Source organism: Ascaphus truei, chromosome 4, assembly GCF_040206685.1.
Source record: "Ascaphus truei isolate aAscTru1 chromosome 4, aAscTru1.hap1, whole genome shotgun sequence".
Lineage (NCBI taxonomy): Eukaryota > Metazoa > Chordata > Amphibia > Anura > Ascaphidae > Ascaphus > Ascaphus truei.
Window position 1 is genome coordinate 411,141,541 of NC_134486.1, and position 24,314 is coordinate 411,165,854.

General features: G+C 45.0%; 1 protein-coding gene across 4 annotated transcripts in view; it reads right to left on the reverse strand.

The window, feature by feature from the left end:
* Positions 1-13,225: 13,225 nt before the first annotated feature.
* DNAH8 (dynein axonemal heavy chain 8) overlaps positions 13,226-24,314 on the reverse strand; it is a 1,091,167-nt gene continuing 1,080,078 nt past the window's right edge. For all 4 annotated transcript variants that reach the window (XM_075598772.1, XM_075598771.1, XM_075598773.1 and 1 more), the window contains one exon: positions 13,226-13,697. In XM_075598772.1, coding sequence (XP_075454887.1) covers positions 13,410-13,697 — 288 coding nt within the window. In that variant the 3' untranslated portion in view covers positions 13,226-13,409. The remainder of the gene's footprint in view (positions 13,698-24,314) is intronic.

A 24,314-nucleotide genomic window follows, 5' to 3' on the forward strand; every position in this document is an offset into this window, starting at 1 on the left:
TGGGTGTATTGTATGTGAATTTTGTATGTAAATGCTTTGTATTTTATGCTCTATTATTGCCCCTGTGTGTTATGTTTACCTATCTGTATGGATAGACATACAGGGATAATAATTGATTGTTTGGCTCATGTTTAGGTTCTTTTCATGTATGGATAATGTATTTAGCATCTTTATTTTGTCATTGTTGTGAATAATGTAATTTGTATTTAGGTAATGGCTGCTTTATGGCAGTTAGATTAGAATGATGGTGGTTACTTTAAATTAGAATTGTTTTGGCAATGGTTTGGCTTTAGCAATTGAATAGGGAATTGTATAATTGATTTGTATTGTATTTTAATTGTTTTATGGAAATGGATTAATTGAATGATGCTAATTGTATTGATGTTGGTTAGTTTCTAATTAATTTTCATGATGGCATAGGTGGTTAGGGGACATTGTTCATAGTGTATTTTATTGTTACATATATTTTGTATATTTTATGTTACATATATTTTGCATATAGTGTTACATGATGCACAGATTAATTGCATCATGTACACACTCTATGCAATTGTGTGACATTTCATATACATTTGTGGAGCTGCTGATTTGTTGGCTTATATTTACAATAGATGCTGGATTTATTTTAACATGCAATGTGGTGATTTTAAGATTAAAAATTCATGTTTTGATTTATGCATGTTTTATGTGTTTCATAATGGCCAAATAATATATTATCCATATCTGGGTAATAGTTATTTTGCACATTATTGTACTGTATGTGTTGGGGTGGGGGTGTATTGGCCCCAAGGGTATGTGGGTAGGCCTCCCTTGTGGGTAGTGGGTGAGGGTGGTTAGGCCTCACGGGGTGGGGGGTTAGTGTGGGAGGGTATGTAGGCCTCCCGAGTGGTGGGTGAGGGTGGGTTAACCCCTTAATGACTTTAGCGGTTAATAACCGCTATGGTGATTAAGGGGTTAGGGGACATTACATTGGCTATTGTGATTGTTTTGCATGTTTTGCAGCACTGGAGAGGCATCACTGATGAAGCCAAACCAGGTGAAACTAGTTTGATGTGGACATCCCCTTTTTGGTCTTTTGGAGCCACCATACCTGTGGAGTCTGCGGATCAGCCAACCAACACTGACAAGCAGCAGGGAGCTCTGCACAAGGAGAGGGACAACAGACTGTGCATGAGTCTGAGAAAGCCTCCCATCCCTGTGGACCGAGACGGACAAGTCAGGAGTTGAGAAAAAGTGACTGAAAAGCACCTCCAGCAAGGACGTTTTTAAAGGACACTTGCAGCAATAGAAACCACCACAATCCATGTGGTTGGTCGTTTGTAAGTGTATTTTTATCTCACCTCCCTTATTTTTGTAATAAACAGTATTATGCTATGCCTCTCTCCACTTTTTAAGGTAACAGCAGAAGGAAAATAGAGGAGTATGCACTACGGGAACAAACACACAGGCAAGTGTTAAGTTCTCTACTTCTCTATAGATTAAGATACTGAGTGTCGACGCCTATTATACCACTGGTGTGTGGTGTTTTGGAGGACAACTTTATTTTCTACAAATCTTATATAAGGAAGGGTTTGATTTATATCCCGGGAAACCAGCTGTGGGACTTTATTTATTGCACCTCATTAATAGGACTAGCACCACTTTTATTTTTTCTTTATGGGCAGAATGAAGATGAGGATGAAGACGGCCTTCATCGTGGGTGCCTGTAAAACGGAAGTGTAAAATGTTTTTATTGTATTTATTGTCATTTATATGTATTTTAAATGGGCAAATGCATTATTATCCATATGTGGATAATAGTAATTTTGCCCATTACAGTACTGTATGTGTTAGGAGGCGGGGGATGTGTGTTGTTTATTGGGGGCAATTGTCCCCAATAAACATGCTAATGTGCCTTAACCCCTTCATTGTCTTAGCGGCTATCCGCTAAGGTAATGAAGCTGCATTAATGTATTTGTATTAATACTGTGCGGGAGCAGGGGGTCCCCTGAGCTGAACCGCATTGATTTCTGCCTCAGAGACCCCCTGCTTCCCGAGTTACAGGCCCCAGTTTGGGGCATCGGTGCCAGTGCGGACGCCATCTTTATAGAGCCCAGGTCGCGTCTTGGACGTTATAAAGATGGCGGCGGCACTGGCACCCGATGCCCCATACCGGGGCCTGTAACTCGGGAAGCAGGGGGTCTCCGAGGCAGAAATCAATGCGGTTCAGCTCAGGGTACCCCCTGCTCCCGCACACTATTATTAAAAATACATTAATGCTGCTTCATTATCATAGTGTATAGCCGCTACGGTAATGAATTATTGTTTATTGTTATGTGTGTTTTAATACTAGTGTAGATGTGCAGGGGGTCTCCTGAGCTGAACCACATTGGTTTCAGGTCCGAGGACCCCCTACTTCAGGAGATATAGGCCCCTTTATGGGGTTCAGCTCACGAGACCCCCTGCTCATGTACACTATTATTAAAATGTATTTATTTAGTGTAGGATCGCCTGTAACAGTCTTGCATGGAGATAGCAAATCTCCATGCAAATGTTACATGCGGCTTTTTTTTCTATCAGCTAGCGAACGGAAAGGTTCAGAACGCTAGCAGGGGGGAAAACAGCAAACCGTACGCTGTGGCTGTTCTGAGCTATTTTGAGCAGGTACGTTAAAAAATGGCCTCAAGGCCTTAGTGCATCGCGTCCCCGGCTTAACTTTTTAACGAACCTGCTTTTTGGCCAAATCAGATAACAAAGCCATTGAGCTTAGTGCATAGCCCCCTATGTCTTTTGGTTATGAGGGGTAGAATGGGATTCTATATTACTCTACCCACTAGCCATATCCCTCACATACTGGAAACCTGACTTGGATGGTAATAACCTTATAGCCACATTGGCTATGAAACATTTTATGAAACAAAAAAAATATTTTTTCTCATTTTTTCTTCTAAGTCCCACAGTGACATGAAAAGATGCTTAACTGCAATCTCAGAGCTGTAGCTCCTTCTCTTAAGGAAACCTAATTTTCTTAGAACCAAAAAACGCGTAGGCGCACTCCCAGGGCTGTATCTCTTTTCTTTACTGGAACTGGGACTTAGGTTTCATAAAGCCCCACGCAACTTAGTACACAGTTGGAGAAACCCCCAAAATCTCTATACTGATTCTGGGGTAACTGGGCATATACTAGGGAACCCTTACCAACCTAGGGAACCTTGACTGTACCCAGGATAAACAAATCCCTATATCCCCATTTACCTTTCTGGTCTGTGCTGAAACAGGGAAACCTGCCGGTGAGTAACGCAACTGTTTTCAAGGGAGGATTTTGACCGAGTGATGTGTTTATATGTCCCGGGAATATGACCTGATTCGCGGATACATTTTGGGGGTAGCCAGCAACTCTGGACCACTTCTACCTAGACAGAATCTGACAATATTTTGGGGCCTATGCAGTAAGCGTTCATAAGCCACTTATCAAGCACTTATCACCCAAAATACCTACTGCTATTCAGTAAGCAGTGATAAATGGGTGATAAAAGACTGAATCGCTCCAAAAAAATTGCTCATGAAAAAAATCACAGAGGCTGCGATGATAAGCCACTTATCGCCGCAGTTCGGCATGTTCATAAACTCGCGCAATTCTAGTAGCAGTGATTAGGCTATGAACGCCTATCGCCACTCTAAAATGGTGATTTTATCACAAAATCCTCACGCCAGAAAAAGTTGGCGTAAAGGTGTTGGAAAACTGCAGAGAAGCGGCGAGATGGGACTTAGAAAAAAAATGCCTTTTTCCTGCATAGGATTGATGCCGGGAATCTCTGGAGCTGATATCCATTAAAATTAGCACCAGAGACCCCTGGCATGAATCCTATGCAATAAAAATGCATTTACAGTAAACTTCATTACCATAGCGGATAGCCTCAGGGACCCCCTACTTCCCGAGATACAGGCCCCGTTATGGGGTGCCGGTATCTCCTATGCATTTAAATGTCCGCGTCACGTGACCATGGGATCAAAATGCATAGGAGATACTGGCACCCCATAACGGGGCCTGTATCTCGGGAAGTAGGGTGTCCCTGAGGTTGAAACCAATGCAGTTCAGCTCAGGAGACCCCCTGCTCATCTAAACTATTAACAAAATTAAAATGTATACACATACATTTCAGGAGATATTTGCACATGGAGAGACGTCTCTCAGAGCAGCTCTCTCTGCAGCAGATACAACTTGCCAGGTTAGGCCTTTTCACAGGGTCATTCATCAGATCACCAGCGAATCGCCTGTTTTGGGAATTTTGCTATGACAGGTAATGAAGTCTTTCTGATACCGTGATAGCAACGCTCATAAAAACGGTGATTTAAATGGCCCGGTGATTTTTTTTAATGAAACTTTAGTGCATAGGCCCCTTTGACCCCAACACCCCCCCTTGAAACTCATAGCTTGAGAATCTCAACTGGTTAGCACTCCTGGAAAGGTAAAACACACATAAATTCTTTATTGCCATACAATTACATTAATTGCAGGTACAACACACAGGTTGAAGAGCTGACACTCTAAAACCTGAAATAGGGCTCAGAGGTAACCAGCCAGGCATAATACCTTTATTTATGGCCTGGTTACCCCTTCACCATCACACCAACACACATCCTACATGACACATTATTTAGTTCATTAATACTGTATGTTTTTTCTTTGTTTTTTCTTTTCATAAGTATGGGTCATTCTGCCATCAATTGTTTTATTGACCTTAATCATCTATTTCCAGCCATATTTTTCAAGGCTAAAGAATCCCAATATTTAAGCCTTTTCTCTTGGGTAAACATGCCATATTTTTTTAGAATTGTCGCTTTAGTTATTTACAGAATTGCGCACAACATTTAATAGGTGTCCTCTCATTGACTTATACAATTGCATTATTATTTTGTGTGTAATATGATGCCCTCTGCGCTGCAACCTGATCTGACATTTACCATACTAAAATGGGTAATAGATGACACCTGCTCCAAATTATTTAAACTCTAGAACTCCATGAGCATTATACTGTGTGTATGTAGATTACTCAAACCAGACACACGTACACAGCAACTGAAATCAGCCAAGCAAAACAATTGTTTGGTGAGTAAGGGACAATAACCAATTGCTTTCAATGGTTCCCTGACAAATCCAGCACTGAAACTTGTTCTAACCTTTCAATAATGGTAAAATATGTATGGTATCATAAAGCATGTTTATAGTGTATGTGTATTCTATGTGAAATTTGACATATTTCTGTATTATATTATCCGTGTGTACCATATCTATAAGATATGCAAACCTTTGAAAAGAGCAAATTGTATTGCTTTTTCCTTTACTGATCTACCCTCTCTAGTCTGCCATTCAATAATATTATTTTTATGGTGTGACCTTTGTATTATTGGGGAAAAAAATACCTGCAATAATGCTGCATTTACAGCTTCACGTGTAATATGTTATAATTGTATTTTCTGTTACACGGTTTCTTGATACATCTTGGATAGAAAGTGTATTTCTTGCATAAATTGAAAACCTATTTTCTGTTTTTGTAATTTATACTGAAAATGAGAGGAAAAGAGTTGTGACATGCACATAAGGGAAGGTCGGCATGACTGCAGTATCGAGCTACCCCCCATCTCCATGCTTTGGTAGTCATGGTTCCCCCTTTTCCCCATCTTTCCCTTCGTTGGGGCTATGATTCCTGGGCCTTTTAGGTGATACCATTCCCCTAGCCCTTCAGGGGAGCATGACTGGGTTAACTATGTGAAGGGACAGGCAGGGTGGTGGCTAGCAAGGAAGGGAAGGAGAGAGAGGGATATGGAGGCCATAAAGGGGAGAGGAAAGACATGGGAGATCAGTCACATGCTTTAAGGCTGAGAAAAAATCTCCCACCTACTCTCCCATTTTTCGGACAGTAAAAAAAAAAGAGAGGATATGTACAATGCATTTAGAATGGTTATTATGTTTGTCACAGCTTTGACAATGTTGGTCCTTTTGTTAGATAAAACCCTGTCAAAGTGGGTGAAGTTATAAGATGGGTCCTAGGATAGGCAATTGGGCAGAGGGAGCTGGGCGATGGATACGGGGAGTTTCCTCAACTGGGTTGGGATAATCTGGGAAGAGCCAAAGTACTCGAGGGTACTTGGCTTCTTTTATCAAACCATGGTCATGTGCCCATGGCTGGGTGATAGGTCAGGTACTTTGGCTGAGTAACAGGTTGGGTACTCCGGCAGGTTAACAGGTTGGGCACTCTGGCTGAGTAACAAGTTGGGGACTCTGGCTGGGTACTCTGGCAGAGTAACCGTTTGGGTACTCTGGCTCGGTTACAGGTTGGGTACTCTGGCTCGGTGACAGGTTGGGTTCTCTGGCAGGGTAACAGGTTGGGTACTCTGGCAGGGTAACAGGTTGGGCAATCTGGCTGGGTAACAGGTTGAGTAACAGGTTGGGTACTCTGGCAGGTAACAGGTTGGGTACTCTGGCAGGGTAAAATTTGGTTTGGAAAATTATAAACCTGTCAGAGGTGGCTTCCCAGTCTGCTAAGGTCATGCGCTAATCTCGCACCTATGCCACTTAGCACATGGGACCCAACCCCTTACCTGGTGACAGCAAGTCTGGGCTTCGGCTACCATTTGTTGATAGCCAGGATTTTACACCGGTACAGGGTACTTTACTGTATCCTGCCCTCCCTGACACTTCAGGGTCTCTGAGGCTTTCAACTCCGGACTTCTCTAGAGATTGAGGCACCAGCCCAGCAGGGTGCCCTTTGAAGTACAGAGTTGGACATCCCTCAGCTCATTTATCCCAAACATATGCGCATGTTAATGGATTCACTGCCGGGCTGACAGGAAAAGGTTCCTGTCTTCATATTTTAAAAATACCTAAAAAAGGTTTATTTTCATATGTGACTTCTATATGTGTTGGTGATATAATAACAACATGTATGTGTATGACTAGTCCTTAGCTATCTGCATTTCAAAAATTTGAGTGCTAGCTCCCTCCTAATGCAAGTTAGCCCCTTAATTGAATGGGCTCTGTGATGTGGTCTGCGGTTTGACTTAGCATCATTCTGCAGTTAAAAGCCGGGATACAATGTAGCATTGCTTGTCGGGATCAATAACCGCAGAAACACTTTACCAATTTACCTTAATTTGTTAACGAGACCACCGGATACATTGTTGCACTCCGCCACTTCAACTAGACGACAAGCCACTTATGCACTTGAGTTTGTGTTTAAGGCTTTCCCTGAGCGGTTTGCGGTTTAGGAAGTGATACAGGGCTTCAATGAAGCTGCTCACCGCAGGCACGCTTATTCAATTAACACTTTGCACAGCGCTAGGAGCCCCCTCTGCTTAGCGGGCACAGTCTACACAACACAGTATATATTAACAGGACTGCAGCTAGGTTCTGAGCTGCAGAACTGACACTCCATTTTTACAGTATGACCCAGGGGACATCACAGGTGAAATACAGGGAAAACATGGCATTATGGTGACCATACAGTTAACCCTTTCACCCCCAACCGGGCTTAGGGGTAACCAGCCGGGTATAATACCTTTATTATTGGTCTGGTTACCCCTTCACCGCCACTAACCACCCACCCTGGGGTAACTACCCAATTCACCCACCCCCACACAGGGTGGGGATTATTGGGGGTAGAGTGGGTGGGTAGTCAGGTGCCCATTGATTGCCAATGTCGCTATCTGTGCCCCCGTTGAGGGAATAGATATCCACAGTTGCATTCAATCGAATAAATGGCAAGTGTTTGTTTTGATTATATTGAATTTGATTATATTGAGGGGGTGGGTGAAGGGGGTAGTTGCTCTCTTGTGTGGGTGGTTATGCCTCCCGGTGGGTACAGGAGGGGTTAACCTCATAATTACCTTAACTGTGGTAAGGTTAACACCTCCCACAACCCTCCCAGGAAGCCTAACAACCCATCTGGTGCAACTACAGAACACCCTTTACAAACCCCCTCAATTAATTTATTACCTTAGCAGTAGTAACCGCTAAGGTAATTAAGGAGCTACTGGTGTTTTAATAGTTGGGCATCAGCCTTTTCTTCAATAATGGTGAGGACAAAGAGGAGGAGAAAGAGGACGGCCTTCATCCTGGCAGGAGTAAGTAAAACCTTTATTAATGTAATTTGTATTTTATTTTACTGTATATTTGAATGGGCAAAAGCGCTTTTAGCCTAGGCTTTTTGCCCATTCCAGTGGGAGCTTGTTGTGGGTAGAGAAGGTGAGTGAAGGGGGTAATTGCCCCAGGGTTGGTGTTTAGCCTCCTGGGATGGTTGTGAGAGGGGTTAATCCCTTAATTACCGTAGTGGTAATATACATCAACCCTCCTGGGAGGCCTAACCACCCACCCTAGGGCAACTACATCCTTCACGAACCCCCTCTACCAAAACAAACCGGGTACTTCTGTTTAAGCTCTTCATTACCTTAGCGGCAAGCCACTAAGGTAATGAAGCTACTTTTATTTTTTTTTATTACATACGATTCAACAGCGGGTCTCTGGAGCTGAACCGCATTACTTTCAGGTCTTGGGACCCCCTACTTCCTGAGGCACAGGCCCCAATATTTATTTATAAAATATTTGATGGGATGCCAGTACCTGCTGCAAGTTTAAATGTCCCGGTCACGTGGGCCATGATATCGGGACATTTAAACTGGCAGGAGATACCAGCACCCGATACAGAGGCCTGTACCTCGGGAAACATTGGGTCCCCGGACCTAATATTAATGCGGTTCAGCTCCACAGAACCCCTGCTTCAATTCTGGGAAATAAAAATAGAAAATAAAATCAATGCTATCGCCTGTTTACTTCTGCTCTTACTGCGCAGCTCTTCCAGACTGATTGCGGCCCAGTACGATTAAGACTGCAGGAGTCCCATTCAGAAGCAGGGAGCCCCACTTTATTAAACCTGATGGGAAATTACCCCCTGCGTTGCACTTGATGTGATCAGGCCACACTACGTTTATGGTTCACCCACTACAAGTGCAGGGCAGGGTGGAGGTTAATCTGGCCACATCTGTAAATTAATCTGACACAATCTCTATTTTGCCTCTCGTTACCACTAACAACCATTATACTTAACAAAATGCTCTTTACGGGAGAAAACATGACTTAAAGTTACGGTACATTGTTAGCCTTTGAAAATATTACGTTAAGTTAGAATAACGTCACATAACAGAGCTTTGTGGATCTGGGTCATAAACCTATGCGTTGTTTGTCCCTTAAATCAGGTGATTAGAATTTTAAAATGAAATCTGAAGAGCATACTATATAGTGGAGCTAGAAAACTTTACGATACATTTAAAAAGTAATACAAATATGATAATTTCCCAATAAAACAGAACAGATTCCTAAATTGTAATAACAGAATCACCAGGTTGCCAATTGTAAAATGCTATCATATTTTAGTGCATCTGATTTTTTTGTACATCCATAATGTTTCTGCCCTAACCAAAACCTGACTATCTGACACACAAAAATGATCTGATTTGCATAATTATAGTTTTTCTTCTGCGGCAAAGCAACGTGACTATTTATGTTTAAACCACAATATAATAGTCACCGGTTTTGCATAACAGATTTCAAGGTTTGTTTTGTACCAGTTAATGTAACTGAACAATTTGATTGCAGGCTTAGCAGATGTCCAGAATAAAATATGCCTATCAGACCATTTATATTGTTTAGTTACATGTTTCCTCCTTTGTAAATAAAACCGACAATTAAAAGACAAAATCAGTAGCACTGTACATGAATACAAGTGTTCATAAATAATATTTAATTTGCATACGTCTTTAGACCACACAAATAAATTTCAGATCTAACTTGCTTTAATTATTTGTTCTACTAAAAGGCCTAATACTAAACTTGATTGGGATCTCTTGAATTTGACGACATTAACTTTCCACAAAACCCATCCGTGGTGTTCATACAGTAGTAGTGTACATGATGTACTTTATTGATTGTAGGTTAATGTTTTCTTTTTTCTTTCATCCGAATTGTTCTTTGCTGTTTTTTTTTTAAACAGTCAATGTGGACAGGTCCTCTCCTGGGCGGCAACAATGGTGCTATGTGACTGGTGTTTTATAGCTGTTACACCAATGGATATTACATGATGTTTCACCAATAAATTGAATGATTTGTAAGTGGAGCTCTACAAAGTTTTTTTGGACAAACATGTATCAAACAGTCAACAAGTTGATAGTAACTGTAGTACTTACCTGAAGTATTAAAAAAATAACATTAAAAATACTGTAGCTCTCTTATGAAACCAAGAAAATATTGAGAAATGTGTGCAGCATCAGAGTAGTGATGAGGTTTTAAGCCATGCTCAGTCCACATTGGTCCCAGCTCTATTCTTATTGGTCATACTTAAGGGAAGCACTACAGTTGCTATCAACTGGTGGGAACGGGCCTGAAAAAGGGTTCAGCCCACGAAACGTTGCCCCCCTTCTGTATTTTTCAGTAAATACTTTTATTGTTGAGTACCTTGTTTTACTCGTGTTCCAGTTATTTTTCCTTCTTTTAGCTATATCTTACGTTATCAATACGTGTTACCAGCCCGTGTTTTCTGTGTGCTTATCTGTTTGAGATCTGTGGATAAATATCTCTGTTCACTATTGTTCATGTCTTTATCTTTATATGAAAGCTCCGTGCTTTGTTTTTGTACTATATTTTTTCCTTATGTTGTGTATACAGTATATAAAGGATGGAAAAACAGGGCACTACGGATTTTTTACTGCAAATTTATTGCCAATAGATTCGACGTGACGTTTCGGCCTCACATGGCCTTTCTCAAGAGTAAATGGCAATAAATTTGCAGTAAAAAATCCGTAGTGCCCTGTTTTTTCCATCCTTTCCTGTGATTATTGGATAACTACACAGAGAATCCTGAACCAAGAGCACAGGTATTTATTTATTTATTTAGATATATATAATGTTCACTATAGGTGTGCAGCAGTTCCCTTATCCTAGTGTGTACTGCACCGACACACTTTATTCGAGCAAATACCCAGTATGTACCTGGCAGATACCTGGAATGCGCCGCTCCTCACCTCTGACAAGCCCCGTTGCGTTTGCCTTCCCAGCCTGGGTTCATGTCTGGCTGACGGGCGGCTGATCTGTTAAATGATAATGATTAGGATTTAATAGGCTGCAATGCTTCGCGTGTCTACCAGATGGCATAAATTCATGAATTGTAATGCAGTATATATATATATACTGTGCAGTATTGCAGCCAGCGGGAATAAAATGCTTCAATCCCTGCCTGGAAAATAACCCAATGCACTCGGGCAGAAAACAGTCACAAACCTCAATACACCCGGGTATACCCGAATTCGTGGGACTAGCCGAGCTCGAATAAAGTGTGTCGCCAGTGTATACATAGGGGCCTATGCAGAGAGCAGCGCTATTTCGAAATTCGCCATTTTTTGGAGAAAATCGCGCAGAAAACAGCAGAAAATGGCGAGTTCCGAAAAACGCGCCAATTTTTCTTTTCTAGTTCTAAAACTCGCCTCGCGGCTGGCGAGAACCTCAATCTCGCCAGTTTTAAAAATATCCTAATGCAGAGAGGCGCGAACGGCATCTAGCGGCTCCTTTTGCCTCGCCAGAAAAAATTGGCAAGAAGCTGCCGCTCGCGGCCATTGCAAAGGGAAAAAAAAGGCGCAATTTTTTTTTTACACATTTCTGAAGCGCGCATCTCGCCAATTTAAACTCGCCAGACGCATTCATGTTAAACATAGCAGAATTCGCACATTTCTGCATATGGAGAATAAAACTCTCCAAAAAAGCTACTTTTTAATAAATTCGCCAATTTTAAAATTCGCTGCTCTCTGCATAGGCCCCATTATGTGGTACAATGAGTACAAATGATTGCTTTGCTATTACTGTCTTGGTCTCTTAAAGAGCTATTATATTGAGTGCAGGATACCCTTATATACTTACATTCTGCTTCTTAAACATGCCGGTCTGTACAAAGTGTAATGTTTGAAGGGGTTTCTTTATCACCATTAAGTGAATGAGGCATGCAAAACAATTCTGGGATAAGCAGCTTATTTACTGTACATGTACGTTTTCCACACAGAAAAAATACCGATTGTATTTTTGGTAACTTTATCATAGAATAACTTTCCTCATATGTAGTACTTATGAATCAGTTTCCTGTAATCACAGTTTAGAAACTTCCACCCAAATTCCTTTGTATAGATGTTGATATACCTCTGTTTACATGCCTCTGCTTGCACCATGTCATGTAGCCATCCTAAAGAATATTGGTCATCGAGTCTGCAGCACACTCTCGGGATGCCCTTAATGTTATATCGGTGATGATGGAGTCCTCATCACTCTCTGGATGCCCTTACTGTTATATCGGTGATGATGGAGTCTGCATCACACTCTCTGGATGCCCTTACTGTTATATCGGTGGTGATGGAGTCTGCATCACACTCTCAGGATGCCCTTACTGTTATATCGGTGATGATGGAGTCTGCATCACACACTCAGGATGCCCTTACTGTTATATCAGTGGTGATGGAGTCTGCATCACACTCTCAGGATGCCCTTACTGTTATATCGGTGGTTATTAATTCTGAATCACATTCTCAGGATGCCCTTACTGTTATATCAGTGGTGATGGAGTCCGCATCACACTCTCAGGATTCCCTTACTGTTATATCGGTGATGATGGAGTCCGCAGCACACTCGAGGATGCCCTTATTTTTATATTGATGGTGGTGTCTCAATCAGAAACCTGTGCACTTCAACCAGGATTGCCCCATTTCTCACTTTTTCTCATATCACAGCAGTACAAACAAATGCCAGCAGCACTCAGGTGGGTGTTCACCACGTTCGTGGTATTCAACCGCAATTTATTGGGGTATTAGTGCAGAAGACCACAAAGCACAACATTTCAAGGGGTTAAACCCTCCTTACGTCAGGTGCATCTGAAACATTGTGCTTTGTACTCTTCTGCACTAATGTCCTAATAAATTGCTGTTGGATACCGTAAAAAAGTGGTGAGTGCTGCTGCCATTTCTTTGTACTGCCATCCTAAAGAGACCATGGTAGCAAAGATTGGCAGCTGGGATTGCTGGCTTGTAAAGCGTAAAGTGCTCACTGACCAAATATTATTTCTGAATTCCTAATAAAAGGGCCCACGGGATAAGCAAATACAAATTAAACTGATAAACAGAAAATTACAGCTCCTTCAAATAAAACACACATGGAGTCTTGTTTAACTTTGCATCATTGGTTTCCTCTTCCCCTTTATTTAAATATTCTCCAATGAGCAAAACAGAACAGGTTAACAAACTGAGAAATATTTCCCACAATATATTGAATAGGATACTAAAATCCAAAAAATAAATCTAACTAGGATGGAAAATGTTAGCCTTTGTAACAGCTTCTCTGTAATTTACTTGATGTCGCATAGGAGAGCCACCCCTCTCAGTATCCAGTGGTCAGGGGGCTGAGTGGTTCTCAGATATATCACAGTAATATAGGTTAAATCCGTTCGTACAGGCTTCTTATACACAGGGCAAATGTAGAGTTTGGGGTCTTTTGTGCCAACTGCATTAATTGCAAATATGTGTACAACAGGAAGGACAGTGAACAGAACCTTTGCAGTTGATTCATTTAATTTACAATTTCTTTTGTCCCATCCAGCTCCATCTAAGTATAGTCCATAGATATATACTCCTTCCTGCATGAAAGGAGAGATGTCAAGAGACCTGATTATGCTTCATGAAACAAATACCTCAGGAAATGGTTATTAAGCTTCATTAAACATTTAGCCTTGTAATTTTAAACTAGAAGCAAGATTGCAATTTCTTATAATTTATTTAAAAAACACAAAAAGCAAATAAATTACAGATCAACACCATAGCAAATTGAACTTCATTATATAATACCATAACACTTTTAAGAATTATAATTGTAAAGAAAAGCAATTGTTCAAATTAAAAATAGATATAACAGAGCTTCTATAAGTAACCTTGGAAGAACTACTTTATTAACCTGAGAATACAGATGTGGAGGCTGCGCGTAACACACACAGAAATATAACACTACGGGGCAGATTAACCAAGGTTTTTTACTGATTAACACACCCAAGCAGACGTTAACTGCCATGGGAGTGTTCACCCCTGTTCAGAAGAGTTAACCCGTAATCAACCTTAATTAATAATCCTCAAAGTGTGAGAACTCAAAGCCATGAGAAACACAGAGTTCACAAATTAATAAACAAACAGTGGACACTGTGCACCTGAAGAAAAGAGAAAAATATAGATACTGTAAATATAAGAACGCAGAAAATTCATAAATGGGGTATGGCTGTCAGATGGAAAGAGGCTCTGGAAATAAAATGATATAGTAAAACCTTTTAAAAAGAGTATCAGGAACACATCATGAACCTGCTATGTCTTCTAACTTTTTTCTTTCTCCTGGCCTCATGGAGATGTTACTCCCTCTATCCACTTCAAACTCCTCCATCCTGGTCCACACCCAACATCACCATACACCCTGGACTACTCAAAAGCCTTGCACTATCTACTGAATGTTGGTGGAGAACTCTAAAAACCAGCACACCAACCACCGCACACTCAAATGGAAAACACCACAAATTTACAACTTGAAAACAACTACCCAAATTTCTACTCATACTATTACTCTCTCTAGCAGGTGATGTTGAAACTAACCCAGGTCCTCCCATTTCAGCTCTGTCCCATGTCCCTGAGAATTCCACCTTTAAATTCCAAAAAGGGCTATCTGTCGCCCATATAAACATCCGGAGCCTGCTGCCCAAACTGGATGAACTAAGGGCATGGTGCCTTATGCATAAACCCAAAGCCATCGTTCTTACAGAAACATGGCTATCCTCTAAAACCCCTGATGCAAATATCGCCATTCAGGGATACTCCATTTTTAGGAGAGATAGGTCAAAGAGAGGAGGAGGGGTGTTATTTTATATTGCAGACACCTTACAATTTACACTGTTACATTGCCCACCAAGTCCACCCTCTTTTGAAACTCTAGTTGGCAAAATCTGCCTCCCCTTTTCTAAGCCCATCTTGCTTGCTGGCATCTACCGCCCCCCTAAAGCCCCTCTACAATCCTTGACTGATATCACCCAATTTCTTGCCTCCATTTCCTCTCTGAATGAGAAGAGTGAGCTGCTAGTTCTAGGGGACTTCAACTTCAATTGGCTTGACCCTAAAAACCACAAAATCCAGATACAACTCAAGTCACTTAACCTATCGCAACTCATTTCCCAACCCACACGAATAAACCTGAAGTCGCATAACCATTCCTTGCTAGACTGGATTCTCTCCTCAAACCCCAGCAGAATCCAATCCTCTGGCATCCTTCCTGATATTTTCAGTGACCATGCAATAGTGTACTGTGTAAGGAAAATTAAACCGCCCCATTCAAGCCCTAAAGTTCTCCTCACTAGAACATTTAAAAACTTTAACCCACAACAGTTTCTGGATGACCTTACCAACTGCCCATGGCACAGAATCGATTTAATTCCCGACCCTGATTCTGCGCTCGACTATTTCCAATCCGAGTTCTTAAAACTCTGCGATACCCATGCTCCACTACGCAGAATAAGGGTACGGGGTGCCCACCTTCCATGGGTTACACCTGACCTTATAGCACTCTACCAGTTCAGGGATGCCTTGTGGAAAAGCTACAAAGTAACTGGCACTACCAAGGATCTCAATCACTACAGATGCCTGCGGAACGTGTGCACAAGGCAAACAAGGTATGCAAAAGCACAATATTACTCTGACAATCTCCACCAAAATACATCAAACCCAGGTAACTTCTGGAAGGTTATCAACAATATATTCCAGGCTCCTAACCATCAACAACCAAGTAATATCACTAAGGGGGATATTACTCTGACAAACCCCACTGACATTGCAAATGCATTCAATGATTACTTTGTGGGGTGTGCCACTAACTTATTAGCGAAACGCAGCACAAACCCCAAACATGAATCTCATCCTGGGAGTATCCCTACAGTCCCACCCCCTCCCAACACTGCCCACAATTTTCAATTTAGCCCAGTATCTGAAGAGGAGATTACACAAGCGCTCCTCAAACTAAAACTAAGCAGCCAATGTGGACCCGACTTACTACAATCTAGGTTCCTACGTCTTGGTGCCCCAGCCATTGCCAAACCAATTGCGTCCATAGTCAACTCTATCCTGTCTGCAGGCCATATCCCTAATGGAAAACTGCCAGAGTTGTCCCAATCTTCAAAAGTGTGGACAAAAACACTGTCTCAAACTACAGGCCAATCTCACTTCTCCCAATTCTATCCAAAGATATGGAAAAATGTGTTCACTCCCAACTAAGCGATTTCTACACCAAGACAAATTTCCCTAGCCAATTCCAGTCTGGGTTTCGTCCCAAACACTCCACCGTAACTACCCTGCTAAAAGTTTGCAATGAAATCCAGTGTGGAATGGAACGGGGACAACTCACTGGTGCAGTATTCCTAGATTTTGCAAAGGCTTTTGACACAGTTGATCATGTTATCCTGCTTAACAAACTCCAGAGCTCTGGAATAGGGAAACATGCTTTAAACTGGTTTCAGTCCTACCTATCAGGAAGATCCCAACATGTGTCCATCTCAGGCTCTAACTCCAACCCCCTGGATATCACCTGTGGTGTACCGCAAGGCTCTGTTCTGGGGCCCTTACTCTTCTCAGTGTTCATTAATGATCTTCCCACAGCTTGTAAGGAAGCCTCAATACACATGTATGCAGATGACACAATCCTGTATGCACACAGCCATAGCCTCTCTGACCTTCAACACATACTTCAGTCTGACTTTTTGAGACTCGAAAACTGGATTTCCCAAAACAAACTGTTTTTAAACACTGACAAGACTGTAACAATGGTATTTGGGACCAAGACTACATTTGTAAAGCTTCCAGTGACTGAGCTCCTGATTAGAACCAACGCTACCACCACCCTAACACCTGTCACTAGTTTTAAATACCTGGGCTTATGGTTTGACTCCCACTTAACATTCGGGATGCACATTGATACCCTGACAACCAAGACCTATGCCAAACTAGGGGTACTTTACAGGAACAAATCCTCCCTAAGTCTCCTGGTCAGAAAGCGTATTGCACAGCAGATGCTAATGCAATTATTGACTATGGAGACATAGTACATGGCTCGGCTCCTCAAACCCACCTTAGCAAACTTGACACCCTCTACAATTCAATTTGTCGTTTTGTTCTCCAATGCAACTACAACACACATCACTGCGAAATGCTCAAAGAACTAGATTGGTCATCACTAGAGTCTAGGCGCAAAGTTCACCTTTCCTGTCTCACCCTCAAATACTTTCTGGGCAAGCTACTCAGCTACCTGAACAAGCTCCTCACCCCTACCACATGCAGTACCTATCACCTGAGATCAGACTCCAAAAGACTATTCATGGTCCCAAGACTCAACAAAGTATCCGGACGTTCCTCCTTCTCCTTCCGTGCACCCCAAAACTGGAACAACCTACCAGAGACTCTCATATCCACCACCAGCTTAAGTTCTTTCAAATCTAAGGCTGTCTCACACTTTAATCTGGTCTGTAACTGTTTCATACGCTCATAATATATATTTTCTTTAACTGTGCATGCAATGTCTTGTATATAATGTATACCTTGTTCATTTATGTAACTGTATTTGTAACCATGTATTATTTTGTTTTACTCTGTGCCCAGGACATACTTGAAAACGAGAGGTAACTCTCAATGTATTACTTCCTGGAAAAATATTTTATAAATAAATAAAGTTATATTTTCACACAAAGAAATCAGTAAACCAACCCCCTCTTTAAATAATACACACAAATCACACACACTGTTTCACTGTCAAACTGCTTTGGGAACTATTTTCTCTATTACAACAAATATGTTCCTTTAGGGGCAATCCTGTTAAGAACAGCTTGAGCTGTTAGATGTTGGCAGTGTAAGTGTTAATCGCTGCCTGGAAGAAGGCAAGACTACAAACGAGCCCAGCTTAGTTAAGCAAGGGGTTTAAAAGGCAGGAAAGGGAAAGGTTTCTCTGGATCTCCATGGTCTGCATACAGTCCACATGTGCGTGTCCTTGACCCTCTAGGGACACCAGGGCGTGCAGGCCATATCCCTGTGTCATGATGACACCAGATCTATATAGACATCTATAGACGTACTGTATGTAGCCAGGTCTCCCCAGCCTGTCAGCACACCCCTCACCTTGCTGACGATCGCGGGTGCAGCCGAGTCAAATGGCGGCCCCGCGCGGCGATCGCAGGGGTGAGGGCGGTCAGGCCCCGGCTCGGTGGTTGCCGGGGACGCGTGCGGCCGGTTGCGAAGGCCGCACGCGCGTCACAGGGCTCCCGGCGCCGGGTGAGGAGGGCACCGATATTCCGCATTAGCTCGCGCATGCGCAGGGATGGCCCAGAATCAGGAGAGCCCCAGGTAGCTCGCGCATGCGCAGAGAGTCGCGTGAGTGCAGGGACAGTTCAGGAGAGGTTGCGGCAGCCATTAGGGATTCGCGCAGGCGCAGGGAAGGCGCGCACGTGGCCCCAATATGTTTGCAGCCTCTGCGGGACTACAACTCCCATGAGGCTTAGGGCCAAGCACACCAGGTGCCTTAGTGTGGCCAATGAGGGCCAAGGATCTCTAGAGGGAGAAAGGAGATACATTGTTTGGGCTTGCAGCTACGCAGTCAGTTGGAGCAGCGGAGCAGAAGGGGAAGGAAGGGTGCAGGGAGCGAGTGAAGCTCCTGCATCGCGTAAGGTCCCCCCCTCTCCCAGGTAGGCCCCAACTCCCCACCAGGTTAGTGGGTAATGGATAAGGGACGGCCCCAGTTAGGGACTCTGCCTTAGTGTGAGTGCTGTCTTGTCAGAGTCACGGCTGTCAGTGCAGTGAGGTCTAGCAGGCAGGCACAGTGTGGTGCAGCACGTTTGCTGTACGTACCAAGTAAGTGGCAGTGCGTTACTGCAAGTACTAGGTGCTAGTTAGTTAGAGTCAGGACCGGGAAGAGCTAGGGGGGCGAGATAGGCCAGTAAACCCCTTAGGTCCCAGGTAGGTCCTCACTCCCCAGTTTGTGGTGCTACAGGGACAGGCCCAAGGTTAGGGACCGTGTCATGTAGTGCCAGTGTTAGATAGGGATCAGCGGATGCTGCAGTTCCAGTGAGGAGGTCTGGGTGTAAGTCAATACCCAGAGATCAGAGACTATCTCCAGGGTGGGATCGCCCCTGGCAGACCCCAAGCAAGGATTCATCGGACCGGATCAGACGGGATCCAGAACGACTGATCCTTTGTGAAGCTGTTGTTGCTCCGAGCACCGGAGTGCTTGGCAGTTACTATACATATACAAGTGCACCAACGGGCCCTTAGTATAATAGTGACTGCGCAGTCACCCATTGCCTCTCTGCAAGAGTGGGGGTTCTATGGACACTGGGTGGGATCACTTGGTGTTGGGAAAGCGTCCTGTGCGACGCAGTAGTGTCTCCTCTAGAGAGGGACACATGTTATTGGGTGTGATGTTATAACTCTGTGATGTTATGAGTATAATTGTTATGTAAGAGATATCATTTGTTCATTCAGTAAACCTGTTATCCATAATACTGGTGTATGTGGTTTCTGGGTGGGTTCCTATGTTAGGGTAATTCTACATTTCCATAGAATCCTACATAGGTGGAGGCGCTGAAACCGAGACCGTTCCAGAGGATTCACCCCAGGCTCTCACTAGCAGAGGCTCAGGCCTCCTGTGAGCCTGCAGGTATATGCACCACACCTGGTAACACTGTATGTTCTCCGCACCCACACCATATCTGCGATTGGGGGGGGGGGGGGGAATACCCGTTACATTTGGAGGCGCTGCTGAGATACCACCTGGGGTGCCCTGTTCCATTTTTTTCCAAATTGTCCCATTCCTATTTTTGTCACCATGTTTGTAAAGTCCGGACACGAGGTACTTGCCTGGGCTTTGAGGCAATATCTAGAACCTGGCCAGGTAGTGGCGGTAGGAGGCATTCCCGCAATTATACCCACAATCAAGGTCCGGGAGTATATGTGTAAAATTTCTGGGTGGCCGTACTCATGTGTCTTAGATGAAGAACAAGATCCCACGTCCACATGGAAAACCATACTTTTTGTGGTAACCCACACTGCAGATATATGCCTGGCAGAGGCACCGTCCGCATTGTTTATGCCCGGGGCCCCGTCTGAGGGGTACCCCCTAGTCTTCGCAGTCCCAGCAAAATGGCGTCTCCCGCCAAATCAGGAGAGCGCACGTGCTGCTGACTGCCAACCTGCACAGAAAGATGTTGCAACAATCTGTCCGGGTTTGGTGCGAAAATCAGAGCCCCTCCCCTGTGGTGTGAGTGACTCAGTGCAGAGCCGAAACCACTCCCTTGTAGAAAGTGCCCTTCCTTCAGATTCCACCAGGGGGAGCAAGCACTGTTATCTTCAACCATACGTTGACGCCGTAATAGACTCTTTGTTCTCTGAGGATGAGATGATGTATGAAGATGAGATAGACTGTCAGGGGATACACCCTAATGTGTATGTGCCCTGGCGAACGCCAGAAATTGAAGTCCTTGCACTAATGTGTCCCTGCTTGCAAGAAGCCTATAGCGAGGTAGCTACTTTGTCCCAGTTACCAATAGACTTCAAGACCACCGAGGTGGATGGGGAACCATGTATACAGTGCTTTAGCCCCACCTGAGACTGTTCTAGAGGCGCACTGGCGTGGGAGCCCAAATGTGATTGCTGTGGTGCAATTTTCTTGATGCCTATTGTACCCCAGCCTACAGAGCCAGCTAAGGAGCCAAGCGAACCATTGGCAGAGAAGAGCATGACCGCAGTGGAGGTACCGGAGCACACCAGTTTCGTACCAACAACCACTGGCTGTATCGCAGAAGACCCCGGTGACTCCCGTGCGGAGGATACTATCGTGATATCCTCCGGGGAAGAGGTTGAAGTCCCATCGGTAGCGATGCGCCTACCGGCGAACCACCCGAGCGGTGATACAGAGGAGACAGAGGAATCACAGGGTAAGGTGTCTATACCACCGTCTTCCTTTGTTGATTCCAGCGACCAACCACTCGTGGTGATGCGCCTGCCGGTGGACCACTCTAGTGAAATCATCGAACCAACTATTTCGGCGGATACAGAGCCTGTTGTGGGCCCGTGTGCCCTACAACGGCCAGTCCGACATACTACGATGGTACCATCGGTCCTAGGCTTGGGACCAGTACCTAACGAAGACAAGGGTGAGTCGACTGCCCCAGGGGTGTTGGGGGTGAGCCTCCAGGTGACCGCGGAGCATGATAGCTCCTTAAGTCTGGTCACCAGGGCGAATGGCTCCCCTCTGCATCGCGTCCTGGCGGAGGTGTCCTCCTTAGAAGGTAGCTGTCCAGTGGTGCGAGTGGACCCATACCTACCTGCCCGTGTTCCAGATGAAGAGGAACCCATCGCAAGCCAGTGGAGTGGTGAGGAACCTCCTTACTTTACACCGGCTCCGGATCTGCGTGTGAGCCCGTGCACTCCGACATCAGTGGTCCCAGGACTGGGATCTAACGCTCCTGAGGTTCCAGTCAGTAAGTGGACTGCCCCAGAAGTGCCGGGGACAGGTCCTGAGACAGCCGAGGTGGGAACTGACAGCGTCCCCGAGGACCTGTTGGCCACCGTGAATCACCGCAGTGGTTAGGTATCTACCCTTTACCCCCTGCCAGGTGAAACAGAGACTTTGCCGAAAGAGACATGGCCCCTTGCACGCTTCCCAGTGGAAGCCTCACCAGTATGTAGGGATAAAGACTGTGGAAAGAGGGATTCAGGGAAAGCTGCCTCCTTTAAGCCCAAAAAGGAGCGCTCCATTCACCACGTAGTGGACCGCGGGAAAGGTCCTGGCCTCCTGGCCTACCGCATCCATGCCGCGGAGGGCCGGGTAAAGGCCTGGCTAAGAGATGTTGTACTATTCCTTCCACCAGGGGGAGGAAGTAGTACGGAACCGGTAACTGTAACCCCAGAGTGTGCTCAACAGGAGATTTTTCTGGGGGAGGCTCACGGACGCAAAAGTGAGGTACCCCCACCTGATCAGTTAGGGGCACCCCACAAATGGTCTCAGCAAGCAGCTGATGCTCAGCTGGCCTCGAGTATTACTGTGTGTGATATGCCATGTACCCTGATGTTTCAAGACCATGTGATAAGTTGTATTTTCGATGAAATGCATTTTGATTATATAACTTTTATGTCGAGTGATGTCGTTCCCCAAGCGGGGATGTTGGATTTTCCACCAGGGGGAGAGTATAGCCAGGTCTCCCCAGCCTGTCAGCACCCCCCTCACCTTGCTGACGATCGCGGGTGGAGCCGAGTCAAATGGCGGCCCCGCGCGGCGATCGCAGGGGTGAGGGCGGTCAGGCCCCGGCTCAGGGGTTGACGGGGATGCGTACGGCCGGTTGCCAAGGCCGCACGCGTGTCACAGGGCTCCCGGCGCCGGGCGAGGAGGGCACCACTATTGCGCATTAGCTCGCGCATGCGCAGGGATGACCCAGAATCAGGAGAGCCCCAGGTAGCTCGCGCATGCGCAGAGAGTCGCGTGAGTGCAGGGACAGTTCAGGAGAGGTTGTGGCGGCCATTAGGGATTCGCGCAGGTGCAGGGAAGGCGCGCACGCAGCCCCAATATGTTTGCAGCCTCTGCGGGACTACAACTCCCATGAGGCTTAGGGCCAAGGTGCCTTAGTGTGGCCAATGAGGGTCAAGGATCTCTAGAGGGAGAAAGGAGATACATTGTTTGGGCTTGCAGCTACGCAGTCAGTTGGAGCAGCGGAGCAGAAGGGGAAGGAAGGGTGCAGGGAGCGAGTGAAGCTCTTGCATCGCATAAGGTCCCCCCCTCTCCCAGGTAGGCCCCAACTCCCCACCAGGTTAGTGGGCAATTGATAAGGGACGGCCCCAGTTAGGGACTCTGCCCTTAGTGTGAGTGCTGTCTTGTCAGAGTCACGGCTGTCAGTGCTGTGAGGTCTGGCAGGCAGGCACAGTGTGGTGCAGCACGTTTGCTGTACGTACCAAGTAAGTGGCAGTGCGTTACTGCAAGTACTAGGTGCTAGTTAGTTAGAGTCAGGACCGGGAAGAGCTAGGGGGGCGAGATAGGCCAGTTAACCCCTTAGGTCCCAGGTAGGTCCTCACTCCCCAGTTTGTGGTGCTACAGGGACAGGCCCTGGTTAGGGACCGTGTCATGTAGTGCCAGTGTTAGATAGGGATCAGCGGATGCTGCAGTTCCAGTGAGGAGGTCTGGGTGTAAGTCAATACCCAGAGAACAGAGACTATCTCCAGGGTGGGATCGCCCCTGGCAGACCCCAAGCAAGGATTCATCGGACCGGATCAGACGGGATCCAGAACGACTGATCCTTTGTGAAGCTGTTGTTGCTCCGAGCACCGGAGTGCTCGGCAGGTACTATACATATACAAGTGCACCAATGGGCCCTTAGTATAATAGTGACTGCGCAGTCACCCATTGCCTCTCTGCAAGAGTGCGGGACATTGGGTGGGGGTTCTATGGACACTGGGTGGGATCACCTGGTGTTGGGAAAGCGTCCTGTGTGACGCAGTAGTGTCTCCTCTAGAGAGGGACACATGTTATTGGGTGTGATGTTATAACTCTGTGATGTTATGAGTATAATTGTTATGTAAGAGATATCATTTGTTCATTCAGTAAACCTGTTATCCATAATACTGGTGTATGTGGTTTCTGGGTGGGTTCCTATGTTAGGGTCATTCTACATTTCCATAGAATCCTACATAGGTGGAGGCGCTGAAACCGAGACCGTTCCAGAGGATTCACCCCAGGCTCTCACTAGCGGAGGCTCAGGCCTCCTGTGAGCCTGCAGGTATATGCACCACACCTGGTAACACCGTATGTTCTCCGCACCCACACCATATCTGCGATTGGGGGGGGGGGAATACCCGCTACATGTATATAGACTTCCACACGCTGAGGTAGCTGGACTTTGGCCTACGAAAACTCAATACTTTAGAATGCTGTCCTGTCTTTTGCTGCAGCTTGGCTGAGGAAAAGCTTGTGTTTTTTGTTGATGCACTTGGGATAATAAATGTAGGATTTAATTTTGCCAAAGCCAGTCATCTGTCATAACATCTGCAGATGCAGCGGCCGTAATCCGATCATTTCACGGGTTGTATTCCTTTGCAAACCCCGTGTTGGTTCGAGATTTCTTGGCTTTTTCCCGCGTTAAGAGTGCAGAAAATTGCATTTTAGCGTTGTCTGCAATACCGTCAAGAAACTCATGTGGGCGATC